The sequence below is a fragment of the Corvus kubaryi genome, unplaced genomic scaffold (assembly GCF_017639235.1).
Source record: "Corvus kubaryi isolate FWS band 111438036 unplaced genomic scaffold, C.kubaryi_AGA036_p1.0 37385, whole genome shotgun sequence".
Taxonomy (NCBI): domain Eukaryota; kingdom Metazoa; phylum Chordata; class Aves; order Passeriformes; family Corvidae; genus Corvus; species Corvus kubaryi.
The window spans coordinates 6,964,243-6,988,371 of record NW_024581127.1 but is presented as its reverse complement, the minus strand read 5'-3'; the positions used below and the strand labels follow the sequence as shown (position 1 = coordinate 6,988,371).

General features: G+C 38.7%; 2 protein-coding genes across 3 annotated transcripts in view; one reads left to right on the top strand and one right to left on the bottom strand.

Moving 5' to 3' along the window:
• Positions 1-46: 46 nt before the first annotated feature.
• IL7 (interleukin 7) lies at positions 47-11,176 on the top strand. Its single transcript, XM_042035854.1, has 5 exons — positions 47-140; positions 3,151-3,293; positions 7,716-7,802; positions 8,597-8,749; positions 10,042-11,176. Exons 1-5 carry the CDS (start codon positions 131-133, stop codon positions 10,186-10,188), a joined length of 540 nt encoding a protein of 179 aa, XP_041891788.1. The 5' UTR covers positions 47-130; the 3' UTR covers positions 10,189-11,176.
• Positions 11,177-13,609: 2,433 nt separating this feature from the next.
• ZC2HC1A (zinc finger C2HC-type containing 1A) overlaps positions 13,610-24,129 on the bottom strand; it is a 36,000-nt gene continuing 25,480 nt past the window's right edge. For both annotated transcript variants that reach the window (XM_042035853.1, XM_042035851.1), the window contains 2 exons: positions 19,736-19,843; positions 13,610-19,066 (listed from right to left, as the gene is read on the bottom strand). In XM_042035853.1, coding sequence (XP_041891787.1) covers positions 18,880-19,066; positions 19,736-19,843 — 295 coding nt within the window. In that variant the 3' untranslated portion in view covers positions 13,610-18,879. The remainder of the gene's footprint in view (positions 19,067-19,735; positions 19,844-24,129) is intronic.

Here is a 24,129-nt window from a genome sequence, read left to right as displayed (position 1 = left end):
GCCCGCAGCCCGCGGAGCGCCGCGCAGGGGCCGAGAGGGGCCGCGGCGGCCGGGCGTCATGGGCGAGGCGGCGCCGCCACCATGACCGCGGACCCGTCGGCGCAGCTCCCCGACAGCCTCCCCACGGACCATGTTCCATGGTAAGGAGCGCGCCCCGCACCGCACCGCTCTGCAGAAGGCGCCCCGCTTCGCCTGCCCCCGGGCTGCACTGGGCTCCGCCGCGCTGGCTCCTCACCTGGTCCGCTGGCTCCCAGCCGTCGGCCCCGCCGTCTCGCCTGCTCTGCCGGCGCGGGGCTGCCCGGTGCCTTTTAAACCCCTGGTGACGGCCGGGGAAATTCCCAGTTTTGCTTTTCTTTTCCCTTTCCCCCGTGGAATGAAAGTAAAAGAGACCGGTTCCCATCACGCCTGCTGCCGGGAAGGGCAGCTCGGGAGTGGCAGAGGCAGCGGGACAGAGCGGGGCGGGGGAGCTGCGGGAAGCATTGCTCCGCGCCGGTCCGCGCTGCGCCCACCGCCGGCACCTGCCTTCCCGCGGGCATCTGCCTCCCGTGGGCATCTGCCTTCCCGCGGGCATCTGCCTCCCGTGGGCACCTGCCTTCCCGCGGGTGCGCCCGGAGCTGGTGCCGCGCAGTGCCGGGGGTGCCTCGCCTCCGGGCAGGAGCGCTCGCCCTCCCGCCCCTCCGCACGGGTCCAGCGGGGCAGAGGGAGAAGAACTGGCAATGACCCGCTCCCCGCGGGAACTGCGGGCTGCGGAGCGGGGCCGGGGACAGAGGGAGCCGCCCGCCGAGATTGGGGTGGGTTGTGGGGCACCGGGGCTGCTGCAAGGATCCCGCTGGGTGCGGCCGAGGACGCGCCTCGGGCTGTACGCACAGGAGGGGATTTTAACATTAAAAAGCCAAGAGGTTTTTTTAAAGTATTTGGAAATACTGGAATACTAGCTCTTCCTGTCTTTTCTAGGAGAATTTTTGGGGCTTTCCAGATATGACTTAGGAGTTTCTGGGAGTTCACTGGAAAGATGTGCTATTACCAGTAATACACGCTCTCCTTCTTTTGAATTGCTGGTCATATGGAGTGCCATAGACTCCCATTCTTTGGAAGTTACCTAACTTTAAGAAAATCCCTTTCAATTTTCAGTCTACATCTCCTAGAATTTTTTATGACACTTGTCTAATGTTTTTTCTAGAGGACTTATTTAGGAATGTCTAGAAAGATTTGATCACCATCCTGCAGTGGCTCAAGGGACTTCCTGACTGTGCAACTCGTGACCTGCTTTTACTCTGTAATTTCCTCATTTAAAAAAGATTTGCAATCTGTATGGGACAGAGAAAGTAAAAATGACAAAATAAAAGTGGCTTTGCGTGTTTCACCTCTTATCCCCACTTGTTGCCAGACAACCAAGTTTAAAGTGATGGAGTCAGTAAGGTTGCTTTAATTTAGAGGATTGCTGTTTTTGTCCCTTGAAGCATGTTTGTGAAGCAGCATATCCAAGTTGTTTGTATCACCCTATTTGCAAACAAGCATCACAGTTTATCTTTCGCACTGGAATCGACAGGTGCAATGAGAGATTGGGAAAAATGTTGCCCTATAATTGAGTTCTTGAATGTTTTTTGTAAACGTCTTTTAAAATATTAAATCTTAGTCCTTCAAACTGATAAATCATTCAACAGAGATATTGTTAGTGTAGGGATTTACAAAGATAATGCTCTGTGGAAGTCAGATGTGTCCACTGGGAACTTGAAGATCATAATAGAGTCACCTTACAGAGTTTTTAAATTTATTGCATGTAGGACCCATTTAAGATCCACTAGTCAGGAAAAGTATGCATTCTTCTTTGAAGATTCATTCTGCTGTGTGTGGTGGGATTTGGCTGGAATGGGCTGTAAATGGACTGTGCTTCTTTTAATGGCAGTGAGCATGTGGTGTGACCACAGTTTTTGCATCACAGAAGTGGGTGGGTCAGTAAAAGTTATGGTCAAATTTTATTGCTTTCTTCTTAATTGCTCAAAATTTCTCTCTGAGGCTGTGATTTACTAGTGATGCCCAAGTCCAGAGGCGCCTGTCTCTTGAGTGTTGAACTGGCTGTACCCAACAGCCCACCCTCACCAGAGAGCAAGGAAAGTAGCAGCTGGGGCCAGGACATCCCTTCTTCCTTTCCTGGCTGCTATCCCACAGCTACTCTGTATGCAGTTGTTGTTCTTACTCAGTAGTGGAGATGGGTAGAAACAGTGCATACTCCTCCAGAATCCTGCTGGGGTCTTTGCTAGTCCTGCAACATAAATTTCTAGCTTTGGGGTTTTTTTCAAAACCTTCCATTTAAGCATCATCCTAGCCAGACTAACAATAGGCCAGAGTCCAATTATGAGCTTCCTAAGAATGTATTATTACGTGCTTAGTCTCCCTCATTCCCAGTGCCAGGTGAATCACCTGCAGCCTCCTATCAGTCCCTTCAGGCTTTTTCGATGTTTCGGTCTTTTCTCTCTGCCCATCCTCACAGAACTCATATTTTCCTGGATGTCATACAAGGACAGAACACCAGGGGTCTGAGCAAAGCAAGATGGTCCATTAAAGGGAGAAACAAAGTGAGGGGTAGTGGCAGAGAAGGTTGTGTTGCTGCTTTATCTCATTTTACAGCCAGTAGCATGGATTTGTACATTTGGTCAGCCTGAAAATGTGCTTAAATACACCTTTGTTGTAAAGCTGTGTTCATGGGGATTTGTAGAAGTTATCAAAGGAAAAAAGGACAATCGACAATCAAGGTGAGATTCGTCTGCCGATTAAGACACTTGAATATCTAAACATACATGATTAAAACACTCCTCTACATATGTCCGATGTGGTTATGGTCCAATAAAAGTCAATGCTTGCAGTGAAGCCTGGAGATGAATTCAGCCCAAGCAGTCACCAAGTATCTGGCCAGCTCAATAGTTGTAGGCTCTTATCCACGCTGGCTAAATCATCTTTGGGTGTGAGGGAGTTTAGACACTCAAAGAGTGTCTTAATCTGGAACTGAATCCTTCCCTCAAGCAAGGCACAAGTCATTTGGTTGTACAAAGATCCCTTTTAAACTCTTTCACAGATTACAGAATGTATTTGTTAATACAGCACACACACTGTGACATTAATATGTGCCTAACTGTTCTTCTTGTAATCCAGCCTTTTTCAGATCTACCTTACCAGTTCTGCCACTGCTCCTTGTTCTGTCTCCAGTGAATTCATCTAGTTGTGCAATGGGAAATAAAACAACTGAAATCCGTGTGAAGTACGAGAATATACTAAGTCACGACATCAATGAGCTGGTAGGTAATAACTCTTGGGCTTCCAAAAAAATGTTGATTATTTTTAGATGCTAACAATTAATAATAAAAGCTCTAATGTTAAAACATGATAAAAGACCAATGTAAAATCTCACGTTATGATGGAATGGTGGTTTTATTTGAGGGGGTGGAGCAATTCAGTCTCTTTAAAATCTCTGAAATCTGTAGGTACTGCCTATTGGCATGTACAAATACTATGATACAGTTTTTTGTGCCTGTGCATCATGTACCATTTGGCCATGTCTTGGTTTGAAAGACAGGTGTCTGCTAAGGAAGGCAGAAGCCTCCCTTGGAATGGCAGATGCAACCCCCTTCCCTCCGAGTTATTATAATTTTGAAATCAAGGGGCTTTTAGGCAATGATGTGGAAAATAGGAATAACAGTTCTTTACTATTATATATGTGTATAACCAGTCAAACAAACAGCAATAACTATGGCAGTAACAGCAAACAATCACAAACCCAGTCCCAGCCTTCTCGGCTTTCGGGCCCTTTCCCCTCGGGTGCAGTTCCGCTCGCAGCCGGCAGGGGCGCTGGCGGCTCCCGGTGAGCAGGGCAGGTGCGATGGTTCCCCCGCGGCTGCAGGGGGCGCTCCGGAGCGAGCTCGGGGAGCACGCGGCACCGGTGCCCTGGGATCCCGGGAAGGGATGGGACAAAGGCTTCACAAACCCCTGGGCAGCCGATCCCTGTGTCCGGCTGGACCCTCGGGAACAGCAGGCTGGAACAGCAGGGACGAGCACAAATCCCGGGTGGCAGATGAGGTGTATCCAAATGGGGAACCCCCCGGAGGTCTGGGCAGGCAGGTCGAAGGCTCGAAGCAGCGGCAGGGCAGGGCGGCCACATCCCAGCTCCCAGTGGGGTGGGGAAGGAGGGCTTTGGGATCCCGGGGCTTCTCCAGCAGGAGGAAAAGCAGCCGAAGAAAGCAGCTTCCCTCTCTGTCCAAATGCTGGAGACCAACTGCCCACACACCCAGGTGTAGACAAAGGAGTAGCCAGCTCTTTTGTTTTTCTTAACTACCGAGCCATTTGTCCCCCTACGTATGGGAAAATTCTTTTAACAGGAAAAAAAAAAAAAAACAAACCAGGAGAGCTCCTAAAACCCCAACATTATCCACTCCGAATTTTTCCCATACTAACATGTTACATGAAACTTAACCCTTTTAACCATATAAATATATGCATCACCCAAATTACATACATATATACATGCTGATACTGATACAAGTACAGAGCCATGGGTAGTTCACCCTAAAACAAGGTCCCCTTGAGGTAAGCATCGGGTCTCTCCATCCTTTTGCATCACCCACCAGATGCAACCTGGTCCCTGAGCAAAGACAACACCACGGATGGATCTGTCTTTGCTCGAGGCAGAACTAACCCCCCAAACAGTTTTCCAAGCATACCTCTCATGTGCACCACAGGCCATAAATCATGTATTTCATTAAAAAGTACTATTTTCTAAAGTAGTTTCATGACTATTTCTGTTAGTATATTTTTATCAAGAGAAGAGAGCATTACACAACCTGTAATTTGTTCTACTAATTAGAGACTTCTTGAGTGAAGTTTTATGTTGTCCATTGAATACAAATGCACAGAGGCACAAAATTCATATGACAGTAAAAGTTTCTTTGTATCTTAATAGGTTTCTTTGTACCTATTAACATACCTTGTTTAGCCAACAAAAATTATCTTTTCTAGATGGCAGAAGAACTTGACATTCTCGTGTAAATCTCCTCCATTATGGCTTTATCAGCCACATTTATTGCAGCTTTGCAAATAAGTTTCATAAGTTTACTAATCCATGCCCAAAATTTACCTTCCAACTCTTCCTCATGAATTACTAGCAATTAAAATCATCTGTCAAGAACACTACCATGGGAGAACACTTACCACAGTTGTATTAGTAGAGGCATTCCCACAAAAATGAGATTTTCTGACAGGTTGTCACTAAATGAGAATTCACCATTCTGTTGCAGTCTTAAATCAAGATCTATTTGCATTAAATACAAATAATATACAGTGCTTTTCCAAGGGCAAAATCAGGAGTCATTGCATTTCTTCACACGTATGAAGCATTATGGCAGTGGTTTTCAACCTTTCTGTACCAAGACACATCAACCCTCATCTGGAAACAAAATACCTTTAGGGTCAGGGAAAGATCTTTTAACATTTCGATCACGTTATGTTTGTTGAGATTATGAGAGAAATGTACTTCTCTGCAGATAAATTACTTTATCCTGAATGAGGCATCACATTTGGGGAGAATATTAATGGCCATATTAGAATAGATAAGTATTCCCTTTAGTTTGCTGTCTTATTTCTGACAAAGAAAAGTATTCCCTAGAGAACAAAAATAAACCCTCTTGGTGAGCAGTTAGAAGATAGCTGACCTATAAGAGAGAATGATACGAAGGAATAACACCCTCCGGTACGCAGATCCTGCTGCCTTCCTGTGGTGGAGAGCCACGAGGCGCACCCCAGCCCTGCTCAAGATGCAGGGTCAGGGAGGCTGGGGGACTGTCCCAGCGTGGATGGGGCAATGCCTTGCCACCATCTTGTTGTAGCATAGAGCTTGATGCAGTCGGTGCCCCAGGTTGCCATCAAGGATTGGAATGGAGGAATGCCATTATTCCAGATATATTTTGGAAGTATTTTTTTCTTTTTTTAGTTGCAATAAGTATTATAGAGATTTTTTAAGACATAGAGGTTTTTTTAGAAGACTGTATGAAAACTAGAAGAGTTATCAAAATAAATACATAAATAAATAAAACCTTCATGAATTAATGTTTCTGAAAACTAATGGGAATGTACTGAGCTCTGAAGCTTTTACTTCCTAGAAGACATACACAAGCAACTCCTGTGCAAGTTTCTTCATTTTTTTGTCTTTACTTTTCCCCATTTAAGAGAAATTTGTCTTCTATGTAAAATCAGTGTATTGTCACTATAAGTTAACAACAAATATTATGGATTCTGTGTGAGTGATAGAAACTGCCCACTAGGCACTTTCCTGCAATTGCAGAGTCAATAGCTTTCAGTCCCTCAGCCTGATGGTTGGATCAGCTATGGGTTTGCTACAGAGCAGGCTAGTGAGTTATATACTAGATCTCTGTAAAGTAATTTAATTTTCACTAATGCCTTTTCTGAGGTCAGGATTTCCCTTAGGTTGGTTTAGTCACAGCCAATAAACTGCCTTCAGACACGGTTACTGTACATAATACTAAAGGTGATCTGAGAAAACTAGTGATGATGGGGAAATCCCGTAGCAGTAAGCAAAGGAAGCAACAGATATACAGTTTCTAGGGTGAATATATGTATATATAATTATAAATTTTGGTGCTGTGTGACTGCAGCAACATTTCATTCTGTTCTGGTGAAAGAAAAGATGTGCATTAGCATCCAGATATTGGTGGTTGGGTTTTTAAATTTGGTTTTGTTGTTTTGTATTTTTTTTTTTCTTTGTCAGTGAGTATTTGATTCCTCAAACTCTGGTTTTGAAAACCCTTTCTGGACAAAGTTCTATTTATCTTGAATGAACTTCTGAAACACAGGCAATTTCTGCATAAAAACTTTAAGAATTAACTGTCTAATGTGTTCATGCACATGCCTAAGTGAAGAGATCTAAAACAATACTGTAGTGAGCTAACTTTTTTAAAGCCCTTTGGCTTAACTGGATTATCTGGATACAGGCTGAAGAAGATGACAAAGGTTCTGTTGAGTTGGCTTCCATTGTCATCTTGATCACAGGTGTGAAAGTGGAAGAAAAAACAACAAGAGAGCATAAACTATTGATAAAATACTACGATCAGACAAAACACCATGTGATGATGCTTAGGCCATCATATGTTATTACATATGCCAAGTGAGTGCTACCATCTGTTTAGAGCTGAGACGTATTTATGGAGACTAACATTGACAAACACTGTATTCAGTGTATTCAATGTTACAGTTCAAATGTAAGATTTAAACATTGCTCTATGCTCCAAAATTTCCAAAGAACAAAGCAATTCAGTAGAATATGAAGATTTAAATTGAACAGATTTGTGTCCAGTTCTGGGCTCCCCAATATGAGAGGAATATGGAGCTACTGGAGAGACTCCAGCAAGGGGCCATGAAGATGCTGAAGGGACTGGAGCATCTCTCTAATGAGGAAAGGCTGAAAGAGCTGGGACTGTTCAGCCTGGAGAAGACTCAGAGGGATTTCATCAATGTGTAGAAATATCTGAAGTGAGGGGGCAAAGGGTACAGAGCCAGGCTCTTACCAACAGTGCCCAGTGACAGGACAGGAGCAGTGGGCACACTCACACACAGGAGGCTCCCTCTGGATATCAGGAAAGAGCTTTTCATTGTGAGTGTGACCAAGCACTGGCACAGTACTTCTATGTCTAAACATGTATGATATTTTACAGGTAAATATGTCTGCAGAGAATCGTGACAGGTGCTGCAAGAATAAAAAAAAAGAAAATATCAAAGAGTTTTTCTGCAATGATACTGAGGTAAAATTTAACTTTTCAGAATTTAGAGAATACAAACTCAAATAAGTTCTTTGTACAGTCCAGTCCCTGAATAAAATAGTGTGATATAGTAGTATTTACTTTTGAAAGTCAAATCACAATGTTCAGGATGGTTTGTTTGTTGAATCTGGAATCATATGATGTGTTAAGTAAATTGATATTTTAAACATTTAAATATTAAGCAATTCCATATCCAAGAAATGTGGGTGTTTTTTTCTTAGAAGAAGAAAATAATATAGAAGATTCTTCTATATTTTTAATGCAAAACAGGCACAACACTTTATTTTTTGCAATAGAAGTAAACATGAAAATTTCTCAACCTCTGTTTTTATTTCTCTATAGAAAATTGTATTAGCTAAGCTTTTCACTTCAGATCTGAAAGCTTTCAAATAGTAGTTTGGGCAGATCCCAAATGCCAGAAAGCACAATTGTCAGCTGTTGCTAAAGATTTTATAATAACTTGATAAAAGGACTGGCTGCAAAAATAATTTGTTTTCCTAACTGCACCAATTGATTTCATTACGGCTGTGATTTCTCCCTAACATCCTTATGCTAATATTATTACCACTAAAAATTGCTGCTTTAAATATCTTGAAGAGATGGCAGGTAAGTTAGATTAGTTATGTGTTTTATTGAAAAAGATTTGCACTGTGAAAGCAAGAGAAACCAATAGTAATAGATGGAGGGTCTGGGGTTCTTTTAAAGACAAACCAACATTGCAAAGAATTAATGGTGCACAAACTTCTCAAGACGTATTTTCCTTGCTCTCTTGACAGGAAATAGAATCACTACAGAGCATGGCATGCAACATGCTCAGATTCTTTAATAAGACGAGAATCAGCAAAGCCTTTAGATGGAAAGCAGCATTTGTCTCGTGTGGGACATTACAGGTTCTACAGTGCAAATGTGAAAGACCTAAAAAAGAAAAGGTGAGTTGTACTCGTTCTACAGTTTAACTATTTGACTTATTTTCTAGAGGCCTTCAACACAGACTATCTGAAAGATAAAACTATTGTGCACATGCTCCTCCATGCCAGAGGAATTTTGCTCTGTATAGCATTTGTCTTGTAGTAGACATTAAGCCCAGTACAAAGACTAAGACAATCATCTGTAAGTCTATGGTGAAGATTTCTTATCTGGTGAAATATCTGAGTTAATTCTCGTGAGAGACAAAGACCAGACTTGTGCAAAGAAGGCGTTTAAACTTCTCCAGAGTATAAAATCGTAGCTGTTACTTTTCACTAACCCTAAGAGCAATGTTTAATTTGATTTGTTTCAACAGTTAGGGTGAGTTTCTCTCTTTTCTGTAATTTCTCTGGTCTTTATTTTAACCACAGTATCTCAAATTCAACAAGAACAATTAAGTATGATAATATTTGGATTTTTAGTCATTGGCAGAATATTCTTTTTGATGTGCCACTCAAATGTAGCACAGTGATCTACAGACTACTGTAGCAAAGGAAGAGTGTTAAGTGTGGCTCAGTGTTACCTATTGGAACACAAAAATATTAAACAACATCAAAAAGTCTCCACATAGGCACCAAAGAATATAATGCTTAAACAGATGCATTGAAGGCTTCATTTAACTCATTCTTTTTCTCCTTGAAGTGGAGAGACTTATAATCTGGGACCAGATCTTCAAAGTAATATTGGTGTGTCTATATTTTGCTTTGTCACCTCTGGTGAATCCAATATTTGCGTTACATTAAAAGGCATCCCAGTCAAGTTATAGAAGTCAGCATCATCCTTGCAACTCCTGCCTAACCTCATGGATTCCTGTTTTTATTTAAAGATCAATAAAAGTAATTTAGCAAAGAATTATGAGCAGTCATTGAATATGAACAAGAACCACAATAGTTTTGTCTGGCTGAGATCCTGAACACTAGGGCACAGCACCAGCCCCTGGAACTGGTCTGTCTTTTTCCACTAGTCTCAACACATACAGTCAAAGTTTGGCTCACAGTTTAATTGGCTTTATTTTCTCAGTCCTTCAGACAACAGAGGATAAATTTTAAACTATGATAGAGGATGTATATGTTCTCAGTTGGACACACTGGGTTTCAAGTGTCCTTATTTGCTGTGTGTTAAAGCCACGTTCTCACAGTCCCGTGGGCAGGGTCTCTCCAGTATTCAGATGTAATGCAACTGGTTTGCTTTGAAAGATGGCTATAGGAATAGAATAAGCAGTTCTCAGATAACAATACAATCTATTCTGTTTCAGGTTTGCCCGCGTGTATTTAATACAGAAGATACAGAGACAGGTAAACAGTCCAAAAAGAAATGTAACCAAGAAGTTTGTGAACTGAAAGAAAATATATCTAGCCTTCGATCCTGCTGGAATAAATTTGAAAAAATAATTTCCAGGTGATTCCAGGTGAATCCTGCTCTTTTCTTTCAAAGTGGCATTACTTGGTATCTTTGCATTTTATATGCATTCTTCAAGTAAACTTGCTCGCTTATATGAACACTTTATGCCAGAATTCTGATGGAAGGCCACTGCCTTGTTCCTGGAGATAACAGAAATGGCTGAACCAAGCTGCTGAACTCCAAGAAGTGGAAATAGAGACCAGCATTTGAAACAAAGAACTCTGCAGAAATCTGTGTCCAACCTTTGGGCTCTGGAAACTACTTTGAATTTTCTGACTTCTCAAGTAACTTTATAATACTGTCATATGAAAGCAACCACTTACATGTCTACTGCAATTTATAAAAACATCTTGGAAGCTGCAGGTGAAGAAAACAGTATAAAAAAGTAGCTGGTTTCTTTATAGCTATGAAAAAGGTATCAAGGACCAAAAGTAACAATTTACCAAAGCAGCAGCTTATCTTGAGTATGTTCTCCTGACACAAATGTTTTTGGTATGGGTCTGATGGGTCTGCAAACTGATTTGGGTTTGGAAAAACAGGGAGAAATTTAGCTTTTTAAAAAACTTAGGAAGGGTACTGACTTTTAAGACATGCAGCATGCTTCTGCTGGCTGAAGCAGAGGCAAGACAGTGAGGCCCGTGGAAGAAGAAAAAGGACATGCCTGAATGTAAATTTGTTCAGTTGACTGGAAACAGCACTATCCTCATACATTTGGTCAACCCACAGGTAGCTGCAGGAGGAGCTAGAATTCCTCAGCTTTGGACTATGATTTCTCATATACAATTATTTTATATAACATGTTTTAAGATGTTAGACAAACATGACTTAAAATGTGTGAATATTGTCAGAGAATAATATATTGGCATTTAACTAATAAAGTACTCATATTTAATTTTGAATAAATATAAGTATTTTTATAGTTGTTTATAACTCTTTTGCAGTTTCTTACTTTGATATAACTCTTTTGGTAATAAAATATTTGTCTTCTATGGAATTGGGCTGTTCACTTTTTGACTGCCATTACTCCCTTTTTATTTTTTTTTTTCAGAGATAGTCAGTCATTTGAAGCAAAGCTGGGGACTTCCTGTTTTAAAATACCTATTTCCTAGCTGCTTGTAACCTGCCCAGTTTAGGTAAACATTTCCATACCAGCCATCTACCTTGGACTAAATACTTCAGGAAAGCTTTAGTTAAGCCAGCCTGTTGTTTCCTGGTTGAAAGTAAACTAATATAAATTGTTTTATCTGTGCTTAAAGAATTTTTCTGTAAAACTACTCTGTACAAATTTCGGTGCTCAGAACAATCACCTGAAAAAGCAGTAGGATGTGCTTCAAAGAACTGTTTGCTCAGTTGACCGTAAACAGCACTAGCCTTATGTATTTGACTGGAACAAGACGGCTGTACTGAAACTGTGAGGGAAGAGGTTAAGAGCAAAGCAAGCATGCCATGCTTTCCTGGAATACATCTTCTCCAATCCCCTATCTATTTATGGTGACAATGAGGCAGGATTGGTAACTTTGTAGAACTGTGATTGTGATTTTCACATATGCTCTTTAGCTCTTCATGTAAGAGATTGCAACTTTAACTCCTAACACTTTAAAAAACTGAAACCAACCCCAACCCATAAATCTTTTATGGAACAGGGAAAGGAAACATTTCCCAGGATTATACTGCAGATAAGAGAATGCAATCACAGTTACAAACCCTTCTTCTGAAATGTGACCCAGGAGACTGCAGATTCAGTTGGTCTGTGAGACTGAAAAAAAGGTGTTCTGATATTTTTTGGAAATTCAGGAACAGTTAAAAGCCAACACTTACTTCCTAATAACCACTTGGCAAGGAAAGGGCAATGTGAATTAAAGCAAAAATACACAGATGCATTATTAGCTGCTACAAAATTCAAAGGTCAGTCAGTTTAAATTAAGCCGCAGTTCACAACGTAAGTCTTGAGAGAAATAAAGCAATTCCAGGACTACCCTGGGGAAAGACCAAGGGTTGATCCAGAGCAGAAATTTACATAGTGATTATGAAATAGTGGATTTTTTCTGACTACTTCTTATTAAATATCCTGCCCGATTCTTGTTGCCAAATTTCTTGAGTCACTGCTTACATGCGAACACTAACTGCTAAATGCAGTGACTGGTGCTCTTTGGTTTGTTCCTTGCATTTGAGAACTTCCTCTTGTGTCCTGAGCTTACAAATGTGGCACTAAAGTGCTTTTCAGGAATTGGCAAAGGGATGAAAACCATGCATGGTATTACCACCATCATGCCAACCTCCCTGCCACTTTCACTTATGCATTTATGTATTTATTTGGCCATAGAAAAGAAATAATATGAATAGGTCAAAACCACGATTTAGAAGTACATGGAATTTTTTGGGAAGGTGTCAAGGACAAAAAAGTAGGTATTTAAATTAAAAGAATTTTAGCACAAACACAACACAACCTCTTGCTGTTGCAAGAAGTTCAAGTTTGAGACCATCTAAGGAACAAGTCCATAGGACCTGATGCGATACACCTGTGGGTTCTGAGGGAACTGGCAGAGGAAGTGTCTAAGTCACTATCCATCATACTTGAGAAGACATGGTAGTCCAGTCCCTTTGGATGGCATCCAGTCCTTCTGGTGTATCAACTGCACTGCTCAGGTTTATGTCATCTGCAAGCTTGCTCAGGGTGCACTTGGTCTCACTGTGTCATAGATGAAGATATTAAAAGAGCACCAGTCCCAAAACAAGAGTCCTGAGGGACAGCACTCGTTACCAGCCTCCACCTGGACACAGAGACACTGACCACAACTTTCTGGCTGCATCCATCCTGTCAATTCCTTTTCCACTGAACAGTCTACCCTTCAAATCCCTATCTCTCAAAGTAAACTCAAGAGGTCAGTAGAAGGAAGTTTCCCCTAAAAAAAGGAATGAAAAGAGGAATTGATTTCTATTCATCCATATTTAGCAATCCAAACCCTTATTGTAACTTCTGCTCACATATGTGAACTTCTGAAGAAAAATACAAACTTCTGCTTTTTTTTTCTTAATAATTTAATCAACAAAATAGTGTTCAAATGTCATGAAGGAGAACAAATCCAGATCAAGCTTAAGTTTACTATCGCTTATAGTTTTATTATTAAGAAAAAGAAATACTACAGATATCACAGTGATGAGCTCTACATAAACTAAATTCACAGTATAACTGGAGAAATAGAGGAGACACAGAGTTAAGTTTATATAAGCAGATCACACTGATTTAAATATCTGGTATGTTTTTCAAGGTGACTTAGGAATCCAAATCTCATCTCACTCAATTTAAAAACCCTATTTTTTGTGTACCTGAGATCAGACATCACAATATTCTTAAGGTTGAAATTATATTACCTACCTGTATGCTATGTTATTTAAGATAATTTCACATTTGACTACAAAAATTTGCACATCACAAGAAGTTTTATTGACATATTTGCTTTATTGTTAACAAGTGGCAAATTAGCATTAGGTGGTGATTTACATTTATTAATTAAAACAGAACTGACACTTTAAAATAAACATGATATATGAAATAAGATGCAAACAAACCCAGGAATTCTGGCAAAAAAACCCCCACTGGATGGTCACAAACAAATATTCCACATACTGAGGGGCAAGGCAAACATAATAAATGCAATGATGAAAGAATTAATCACCTCCAACACATGAATGAACACGCCATTTAAAAACATGGAACATCAATAAATAAACTTATGAAGAGAAACATATTAAATGTCATGTGAAGGATGAACACCAAGAGCTAGAAAGATCATATACAGTAGGTTTTGTAACAGTTGCAGTGTGCTCAGCACTTCACAGATCCTACCCAAATCCATTCATTGTTCTGCCAGAAAGCCAAACAGAAATAAAGAACTATGGTAAAACATGCACTTCTATTCAGAATGTGGGTTCAATATTCAACTATATTAAACTGAGTATTTCATTTGCTGACTCCAATGTTCAAATTGGGGAAATTTAATTTCCCTACTGATCATTTTTGTAAAGAACAATCACTAATTAAGAGAAAATACAAAGAAACTGTTTTCTGGCAAGATGAAGTGGAATGGGACTAAATAGGATCCTCCAGAAATGTGTATTATTCTGGAATGACATAACACCAAAAAACCAAACCCGAAACAAAACAAAAACCAAACTAGTATGCAAGAGTAATCTCTTATACTATGAATACTGGAACAAAAATATCAACCAAGTAACTACTGAATCCAGCTAATGGAGTCTTTTACCTAACACTTCTTCCAACAACACAATTAGGTCACTCAAACCTTACTTAGCGAGTTGGAAAAACACCAACCAAACCAACCAGCAACAAAACAATCACAAGTTGGAGTAAGCTGTACTTGAAAGGCAATAAAACTATTTTCACCAGAGTCACTAAAACAAATTTTACCAAAGATGAAAATTCTACCTTCTCATACAACCCATACAACTATTCATAGCTTAGCCAAACTGGATAGAAGCAAAATTGAAAAAAGTGCTCTTACTAACCACAAATTTTTCAGCCAAGATTAAAAACACTCATAACAGGTTTGTTCTTTGCAGATATACAAAGTCTATGTGATGGAAACTAGCACTTGTGACCTTTGTAATACATAGACAATACAATTTAATTTTATATGCAGACTAATTACATAGTCTGCATCAGTGTGCACACACCTTGTTTATTAGCATTTAAAGTACTGCAGTCATACCTCCTTCCACTGACTCGGTGAGCAGGCATCATGGAAACGCTCCCTGCATTTCAGGCACTAACTCTCAGCTGTGATGGTGAATTAGGAGCTAGTCGCTTTCAGATGACAGAGAACTTCCATGCTGGATAAAGACCAGTTTAGGTGTTACAATAAAGTTTGGAGCTCCCCTCCTGTGAAGGCGCAGGACGCGTGGCTGCACTGGAGCAGCTGCTGCCCCAGCACCGCGGGAGAGGCTCAGCGCCAGAGCACCATGGAGAGCTCCCCCTGCCTGCTGCCCTCCCGGCCAGGGAACTCTCAGGTGGAGCTTCCCCACTCCCTCCAGGGAGTTCAAGGGCTCTTCGAGTCTCTTTGGCAAATTTGAAAAATTCTGCCTATATGTTTGTTTCATAGTTACAACCTGAAATGGGGGTGAAGCACCTCCCTGAAGTGGTGTATAAGATTAATTATCCATATAACACATATTTTAATTGCTGCATATTTAGAGATTCCACTTCTGAAACTACCTAGGGTGTGGGCATCATGCATAAATATAAACCTCTGTAAGGTACATCATATAGAGATTAAGCTATATGCTATGCTGTTTTTACTGTTGAAGCTAGTATTTTTCATAACTCCATTGCACTTCTATCAGCATAGTTCCAATGATCCTGCACTACTTCCTGGCACAGAGAGGTCCTTTGTATAAGACAGAATCACAGAAGTAGAATGGGAATGCAAACTCCCTCAGGCCAAACATCAAAACCAGCCTCTTCCTTGTTTCTTTAAATGAAATTTTACCTTTGACTTTCCTCCCCACCCCCACCCCCCCCTTTCTTTAATAAATGGAAGAACCTTAGTAAGAACATTAGGAAGATAAAATGGCAGACAGTAAAAGAAACTCTGTCATAGGGTTAGACATTGGTATAGGAATCATCACAACGATTGCATCACTAAATTTCACTATCAACAGACAGTGCATAGTCCATGTTTTTTCCTCTCATGAAAACCAAGGCATAAAGTGTGGGGAAGACTAGGGCAAGACGGTCTGGATGTTGATCACCAATAAATTAAATCTGGGAACTTCCTGACACATGTAATACACTAAAGATTGAAAATTCAGTCCAACTCCCTAAACTTTTTTTCTTTAAATATAACAAATTTGTTTCCCACATTCAGTTCTGCAGGGACATTATGAAAACCAAGCTACTTTTTTGTATAAACATCCATTGAGATGGAATTACAATGATCTGTGCTGGTAACTTGAGTAATACAGGTCAGGGTCTGCAACATCACAGACTTCAGAAACCTATGTCATTCAGTAAGAAAACCAGCTGAGATAACACAGAACATATTGGGCCTCCCATAAGTCTTACCATACAGCAACAAACTACACAGTCAAGAAGAATTTCGACGTCTGCTTATATTTACTGTAGATTACAACACATACACATTATCCAATGTTACTATCAACAGTCAATTATGTTTCACAGACCTTCTTTGTAAGGCCAAATTAAAAGATTGGTTTTAAAAACCTTTGTTTCCGTTCAGGTTAATTCCCTATCTAATCCCCATGATAAATCACAGAAGTGTAAATGAAGCAAATGATGTGCTACTCAAGTAATTTACTAAATATATTCTGCATTGAAAGCAAAGAGTCTCACGAACAGCTCACAAAGCAGAAAATACAGTAATTGTATGAGGATTGATTTGAAACTAGGAATCTGCCACCTACAGTTCAAAGGAGAAACAGTCAATATTTTTTTTCCTACAGTTACAATAATCCTGGAAAATCTGAAAGGTATTTAGTACCATACTAAACATTCCCTTTGTAGAAAGCATTTTTAATAAATGGTAAAATGCATTTTCCAGCAGAAACAACTAAAAATTCATCAGGTCAGAGTAGATTCACTACCTAATCAAACCTATTCTGGACTGGTATCTTTGCTGATGGACTCTCAGCTCGCAATAGTTCAGTCTACAGACCTCCATGGCCCAAATCCAGGGCAATTTTTCCAAAGCACGCTTATCTATGAAAAGAACACAGAATTCCAGTTTTTCCAAGTACAGATACGAATGTGCCATAATATGGATCCTAGAATCTAAACTACCTAGAAAATAAATCGGCTAGGATTTGTCAGTTCTATCATAACCAGTCATCCATTCTATCATGCTCGGTAGCCAGCTTACACCAATAAGACCACACTGAATGAAGGATAATTAAAAAAAAATTGTATAAAAAGTGCAAGACATGCATTGAACTAATTTTAAAACATCAGTAGCTTGTGGCCTGCAACATGACTACATCAAGTCTCTTAAATCTCTCATTCTCTTAGACTGGTATCTGCTTTGAAGATGCTTTTCTTCAATCACGCTTTCTTCCAAAATTGTCCCATTGATAATCACAATTTTTGAGAATGCAAGCAATGACCATAATACTATAATGGAACACTACATTATATTTTGTATAACTTACAAAGAAATTAAATGAATTGAAACTAATGGTGTTTGTGAGCTGAAAGTACCAGTTTCTGACAAAAAATGTATTTACTGTGGGGAAGGCACAGTTGTTTCAGATTGTTTTGTCATGCATAATGAAGATGGTGCAAGTACTTCAAAGCAAAACTTCACAAAATAAATTACTACATTAAGATACAAGTTAAGTGATTTGGCTTGTGAATGGTTTTAGTATCCTGTGTATTTAGTAAAAAAACCAACAACTTCAAGTCTCTCCCTTCTTCCCAATGGATAAATGTGAAGTCTATTACTAACTTGAAGAGGTTGTTGTTCTGAAATCAAGAGTACACAAAACTGCAAAAAAAAAAAAACCCCACCACGTCAGGTATTGACACATAAACCTGTGAAGCACAGTTACTCCCCTATGCATTCATATGTGTAAGTTGTGCTATTTTCACAGGAGTAAGAATAAAAAAAGAGTCACTACTTACATTAAGACCTACTGCTCTAATAGCATTCATTTTTATAGAACTAATTTTTTTTTTTGGTATTGGATATATCAAGAAGGCTGTTTTCAAAATAAGAATTCAACATTTAGGTAGTATAAGCATAGACTTCGACTTTCAGGAAATGAGGGAAGAGACAAAAAAAAAAAGAGCAGGACCTTTGAAAATAGGACAAAGACAAAGCACAACACCTTTAGATATGCTAGTCATGGTGGAGCACAGGAGGAGGAAGACAAGTATTTCAAAACAAAAGGAACTTAACAAAATGAATCATAATAAAGTGAATACCATATTTTTCATTATAAATAGATAAAAATATGAACATGTTCTTACTGAAAAACAAAACATGGAAAGCCACAAAAAGAAAATCTTGCCTTTCTTCTTACATGCAAAGAGAATTCTCAGGTAGTCTTTCCACTTTGATTCTTTAAAAAAATCCTAGGAAGCAACTGGAAAGTCCAATTAGCATATTAATGTTAAAGAGTTTAAAGATCCAGACTTTTTACATTTTTATCCAGGAATTTATAAGGAGTTGCTCATGGTGTTTTCACTTAGAAAACAGCATCTAAATTACTGTCACAGATGCAGGAAATGCCTCCACAGAGAAACTTTTGAAGCCCAAGTTGTTCATGGCTAGTTCCCTCTAGGTGAGTATTACCCTACATAAGTGATTTAAAAAATCCTTTGTCTAGTAGGATTTACAAAAAAAACCCCAAACATTGAACCACTTCTGCTACCTAGGTTACTTAACATATTTTTACCTTACTTTTAAATATTTTCAACAAAGAGTAAAGAGTATTTCCTTGAATGGCACAGTTTTAGGTAGCTGCTATTTTTATGTACAATATATATATTTGTTTATAAATAACTGTGTAACCAGAAGATTGCACTCAGAAAATTACAAAATGGTGTTTCAATGTTTGCAGCATGAAGTCTACCTGGACGGAGTGCTCAAGCTTTCCATGCAACAGTACCTAGCAGATGTTCCAATTTCTTGTTTTCTTTCTCCTTTTAAGAATGTGTTCACACAACCATTCTTCGAATTCCACACTCACAGCAGAATTTCGCCCATTCCACTGGATACTTTGTTCCACATTCATGGCAGAACTTGGATAACTGCACAGGTGAAATTCCTTCACTGCTTTTTGCACTTCCTCCGTTGACTGAGGATGGGCAGTCTCTACTGTCATACCCAGTTTTCCCGTCAGACCTGAAAGTTCCCAGATGAAGAACATTCTCTGTAAGCCAGTTCAGTATAACTTGATGTAAAGTTAGTCTAATCCTTGCAATGAATATAGTTATTGTTACTGTCATTTTCATGCCTGCACTTCCTATTTACAGTGGTATATCTTACATTCAACGCTATCCAGGCTCCCATAAATATCTCCAGATACCCACCTTCCGTGCAAGAAAACAAAAAACACCAAAGTTCTAGGAGCAGAATCAAATATTTCACTGACTACTTAGATTAACTGGAGTGTTTGAAAACTTAAAACTTAGCGTGTCAAAAAAAGAAAGGTTAAACCAGCAATACAATTTTCATCCTACTCTTTTAAAGGGTAGGACAAGACAATTTGTGTTCTTAGCATGCAGAATTCAGTTTCAACTGAAAGAATATTTTCTTATTTTTTCAACAGCTCCCAAGTGGTTTTTTGACATTTCTAAAAGGGTCTTCTGTGCACATCTGAGACAGCTGATGACAAAGGTGTGCTGTCAGATGATAAACATGCAAAATATATTGAGCATCTCAAACAAGCCAAATAGTATTGATCATCTATTAACTGCAGAGAATAATACATCCCCCAACTTCTTTTGTAGTACGTAATCCCCTTTAATGAAGGCTCTATTGATGACAAAAATCCATGAAGTTGAAAGCTACCTTAAGTAAATGTCTGAATTGCTAGTTTTTCTTCTGTTTGTTAGAGCACCCGTGCTCATGGCTCTTGCCACGCTAGGAGGGGTTGATGTCCGGGCTTTTGTTGTGCCCCTAAAATAGAAGAAATATCTGATGATTTATACACACACAGACAATACATGCAAGAATATGCATTTTCAAATTTTATATATATTTATATATATATAATATATAGAAAAGTGCAGCAATCTACACATAAGTTAATTGTATGAAAAATAACTAATTTCCTACCAAAAGCAAACAGAGGAGCTTTGGTATGAACTTGCATGGTTTGAACTGTTATGACTTGAATCTTACAATGACAAATTAAATGAAACAGCAAGTCCCTTCCTGTTCATGTGTCTCACTTCCTAACAGGTAGATCCGGCACTACTGGCTGCTCAGTGGATTCTAATGTCTACCATGACAAATCACAAGTCACTTTTTAGGACTGGCAGGTCTTTTAGAAAAATAGAGAGCAGCTGACTGCAGGTTTTAATAGTTTAAGATCTGTAGAAAGGATAACATTCTCAATACATTGTGACCAATATGAAGTTAGTCAACAAGACCTTTTTCTTCTTATATAATGCTGAAAATCCTTTTTCTTCAAAGCATAATTATATTTATGAATATAAATAGAAGGAGAAGAAAGAAACTGCATCCAGCATTAGGGCCTCAATTTTTTCTAAATTGTCACAGTGTTCCTAAAGTTGGCGTCAATATTATGATCACACAGATATGAAAACTGCTTTCCTCAGGACTCATGAGTTTTATGAGAAGCCAGTATACAATGAACAGCACATCCCAAACATTGAAAAAATCTTGCTGCTTGCTTTGATGAGTAGAGAAACATCAGAATCCCCTGAAAAATCTGAGTAACACTAAGAAAAATAAGTGGGAAGGGGCATTGATTTATCTTCAGTGACCAAGGACAGAAGTTTTCATCATTGCTCCAAAGAATTACCATTCACTGGGATTTCTTCTGCTTTGGCAAGTCTTCGACTATGACATCTTGTGCATGACCAAGTTTTTCTGTTCTCATTCTTGAACACCAATGCATAAACTCAATTTAAGTTGGGACTCACTCAAGGACATTAAAAAAAATTAAAACAAGACTCCATTAAAAAAATTAGTCCCAAAAGACCATCCATTCTCTTCAGATCAACCTAATTGCTCCTTTCAGAATTATAAACTATCTGGTCTTGGTTTGGTTTTGAAAACACATATAAGGAAATGCCTTCAGTAGCTTCAAATCCAACAGTGACACAACTGAGGAACATGTAATAACTCCTGAATTATAGACATGCTGCATAAAACATTTCTCCCTTCATGTCATGAACATGGAATAAAGATGGCTTTTCAGCTCCTTCTATCACTTCAACCAGTGGAAAAGTGATCAAATAATTAAGCACAAAGGTGGAAATCAGCAACTAAATTTAAGATTAAATAAATTGAAATTATATCTAAGTATTCAAGTCTAACAAGAATGGCTTCTACATGAAACAGGTAGAGTGCAATGATCAAAGATTATGGATCATTGGGCAGAACACTAGCCTTCTCCATTAGTTTTCCTGTCTGCCCCCTGATTTAGCAAGGAGATTCTAAAGATGGACTTGACTGAAAATAAAAAATACTGTGCAGATTGAAAAGCACTGCATCATTTATATCAGAATTAAAACTTACTGAAAGTTATGTCAGCCTTTCAGAAGTCATAGAATTCCAGAATAAAAGTTCTAAATGTAATCTAAATTACACTGTTATGATGTACAAATGTTAAATACTCATCTTGTGCTATTTTCCCCATCTCATTATACAATGAAGAGAGACCTTTGCTTATAATTGAGTAAAAACTCATTAGAGCTCAACAGTAGAAAGAACATACTGGACTGCTACTTTACCTGTCATTGAAGACAGAAAAGCATATAAAGGAAAATTCAACTGTACACACAGAAACATTATGGGATCATCATGGATCAGGGATGATCAGGCAATGAAGCACAGAATAGAATTGTGTGTCAGTTTCTGTTTAGACAGCTCCAAGTAATTTAAAAAAATTCAAATTTATTACTGACTCAGTTTTCTCTGGATTTTCACCTTGGGACCAACATGCTACTTTTTCAAAACCAACAGCATTAATTTCTTAAATTGAAGTCTCTTCAGAATGTACTTTGAATCAGTTTTGAACATCATGTTAGGAGTCCTAGATATTTGAAATAAATTGACGTGAAAACCAGTCCACTCTTCTTTCCTGTATTTCAACTGTATCATACAACCTTCATCCCCCTAGGTACTCTGAAAATTCACCTGCTGCTTTAGTACTAGGTGTATACTAAAGAAATTTCAGAGAAATCAGTGTCTTAATACAGCATTCAGGCCACTGACTGAGCTGGGGAGGGGAGGAAATTGAAATACTGAAAAGCCACATTCAAAGTGCACAGTCCACCCTGTATATCAAAGGAGGCAAGGTCTCATGAACAGATAAAACATCACTCATTAAAGGTTTAACAGGACATCTCCATTCCAAAATGTTTAAACACAGCTTTCTGCATAATTTCTGCAGTCTTTTTGCACAACTAATTTTCTAAAAATATAGAAGAAACCCCAAATATATTTTCAGACTAGAAACTTCCCTTCCAATCTTATCCATTCTGTAATTTCTGACATTTTTGATAAGTAAATCAACACAAGGAGTAGGCTGCCACTGTCTACAACTTTATTCAGCCCAAATCTAGACACACAATTAGCATCACGTTTCATTTATGTTTGGTGAAAAAATCTTGAAATTACTTCCTTAAGCAGCAATCTGATCTCTGGAGACAGAGATCAGATATTTTTGGTTATTTCAACTTGTGCCACCACAGCTTGGTTTCTTCTGATCTGCCCCATCTCTGCCTTCGCTATCTACTTGACCACTTCTGTTGTTTTTCCTGTTTGGTTGGATTTTGTGTTTTGTTTTTAGAAAGCTATATAAATCCCTGCTCTACACTGTATCACATGAAGTATGAATTGAGCATGACAGGAGATGAGACTGTGTACCAATATCAGCTGGAACTCTTAAAACCTAGACATACTTTAAAGGTATTTCTTATCCACTCCCTATTTAAAAAAAAGTAAGATTGAAAGTGAGTTCCCTTCCTAAAGCAGCTCATGTTGTACATCTAGTTGAATTACCACTGCTTGCAAAATAAAAATCTGAAAGTAATTTGTAAAAGAAGCTTGTCTTTTTCTAAGCATGCATCCGTGATTTGGTTGAATTCTATCATAAAATACTGCTACATAAAGCTTGCTTCCTAGACAGAGCGTTCAGATATTCTTGACAGCTGCCACTGTTATGTAACCACAACAGCTCATAGTTCTGTGCAAAGTCATAAATAACTTTCTGCTGACTAGTGGCATGCATCCTAAAGTCCAGAAACCTCTGCCATAAACTGCAACATTCCACATTGCTATGCTGAATTTATGAATGGTTAGGAACTATTCGCACTTGCTGAATGCTGTTGACATGCAGTGTACTGAATATCCTACTGCAAGTAAGGCAGATTTAATTCTTCAACTCAGTAGATATCAGAGGAAGAACAACAGGGATGGTATGAAGAGCAGGTAAGAAGTACCTATACTTTTAAAGAATTTCTCTCAAGAAGAATCAAATCACTGGTCTATGGATAGGGACTATTTTAAGCAATTGTAGTAACTCATTAAGCTAAATTTTCAACATCTTAACAATGTATTGCAGAATGAAAAACTGAGCTAATTTTTGATGGTTCACAGGACTCATAACTCTAACCAAACATGCAAAGGAGTAAATAAAAACATAATGAAATTCTGTTTGTCTAAAAAGAGCTCCCATTCCTTTAATTGCTTTTGCTTCTTCAAATAAAAACCAAAGTCAAATATTCTTTCCCTGTCTCAAAGACACTAAAGCTTTGGTTACACCATTAAGTGATTCAGACACATTTCTACTATGTAAAGCAATACATTTCATGTATGTGCCACATAATTCGTTACTTATTTCTCTTTTACAATATGAAAAAGCAGCCTATTTGAATTTGGCATCTTCCAAAATAAATCAAAGACTTAACTACAATTTAGTACCTATTTCCTTTTTAAAAGATTAGAATAATTGGAATAACCTTCCTTCCAAACTTACCTCATATAAAGATTTCTGGATATTCAGAAGTCTTTATAAGATCTAAGTTAGACTTAACCAAAGACTTTACCTTTCATTACAAAGTCTGCCTTTCTCATGGTTTTGGACCATCACATCTACCATACAGATGTAGGAGTTAGAGAAATATTTGACCTTAAGAGAATAAAATTACTTTGTCAAAAACCAGTACAGTTATCAGGCTTAAATGCTTACTTCAGCTTTGCATTATGCA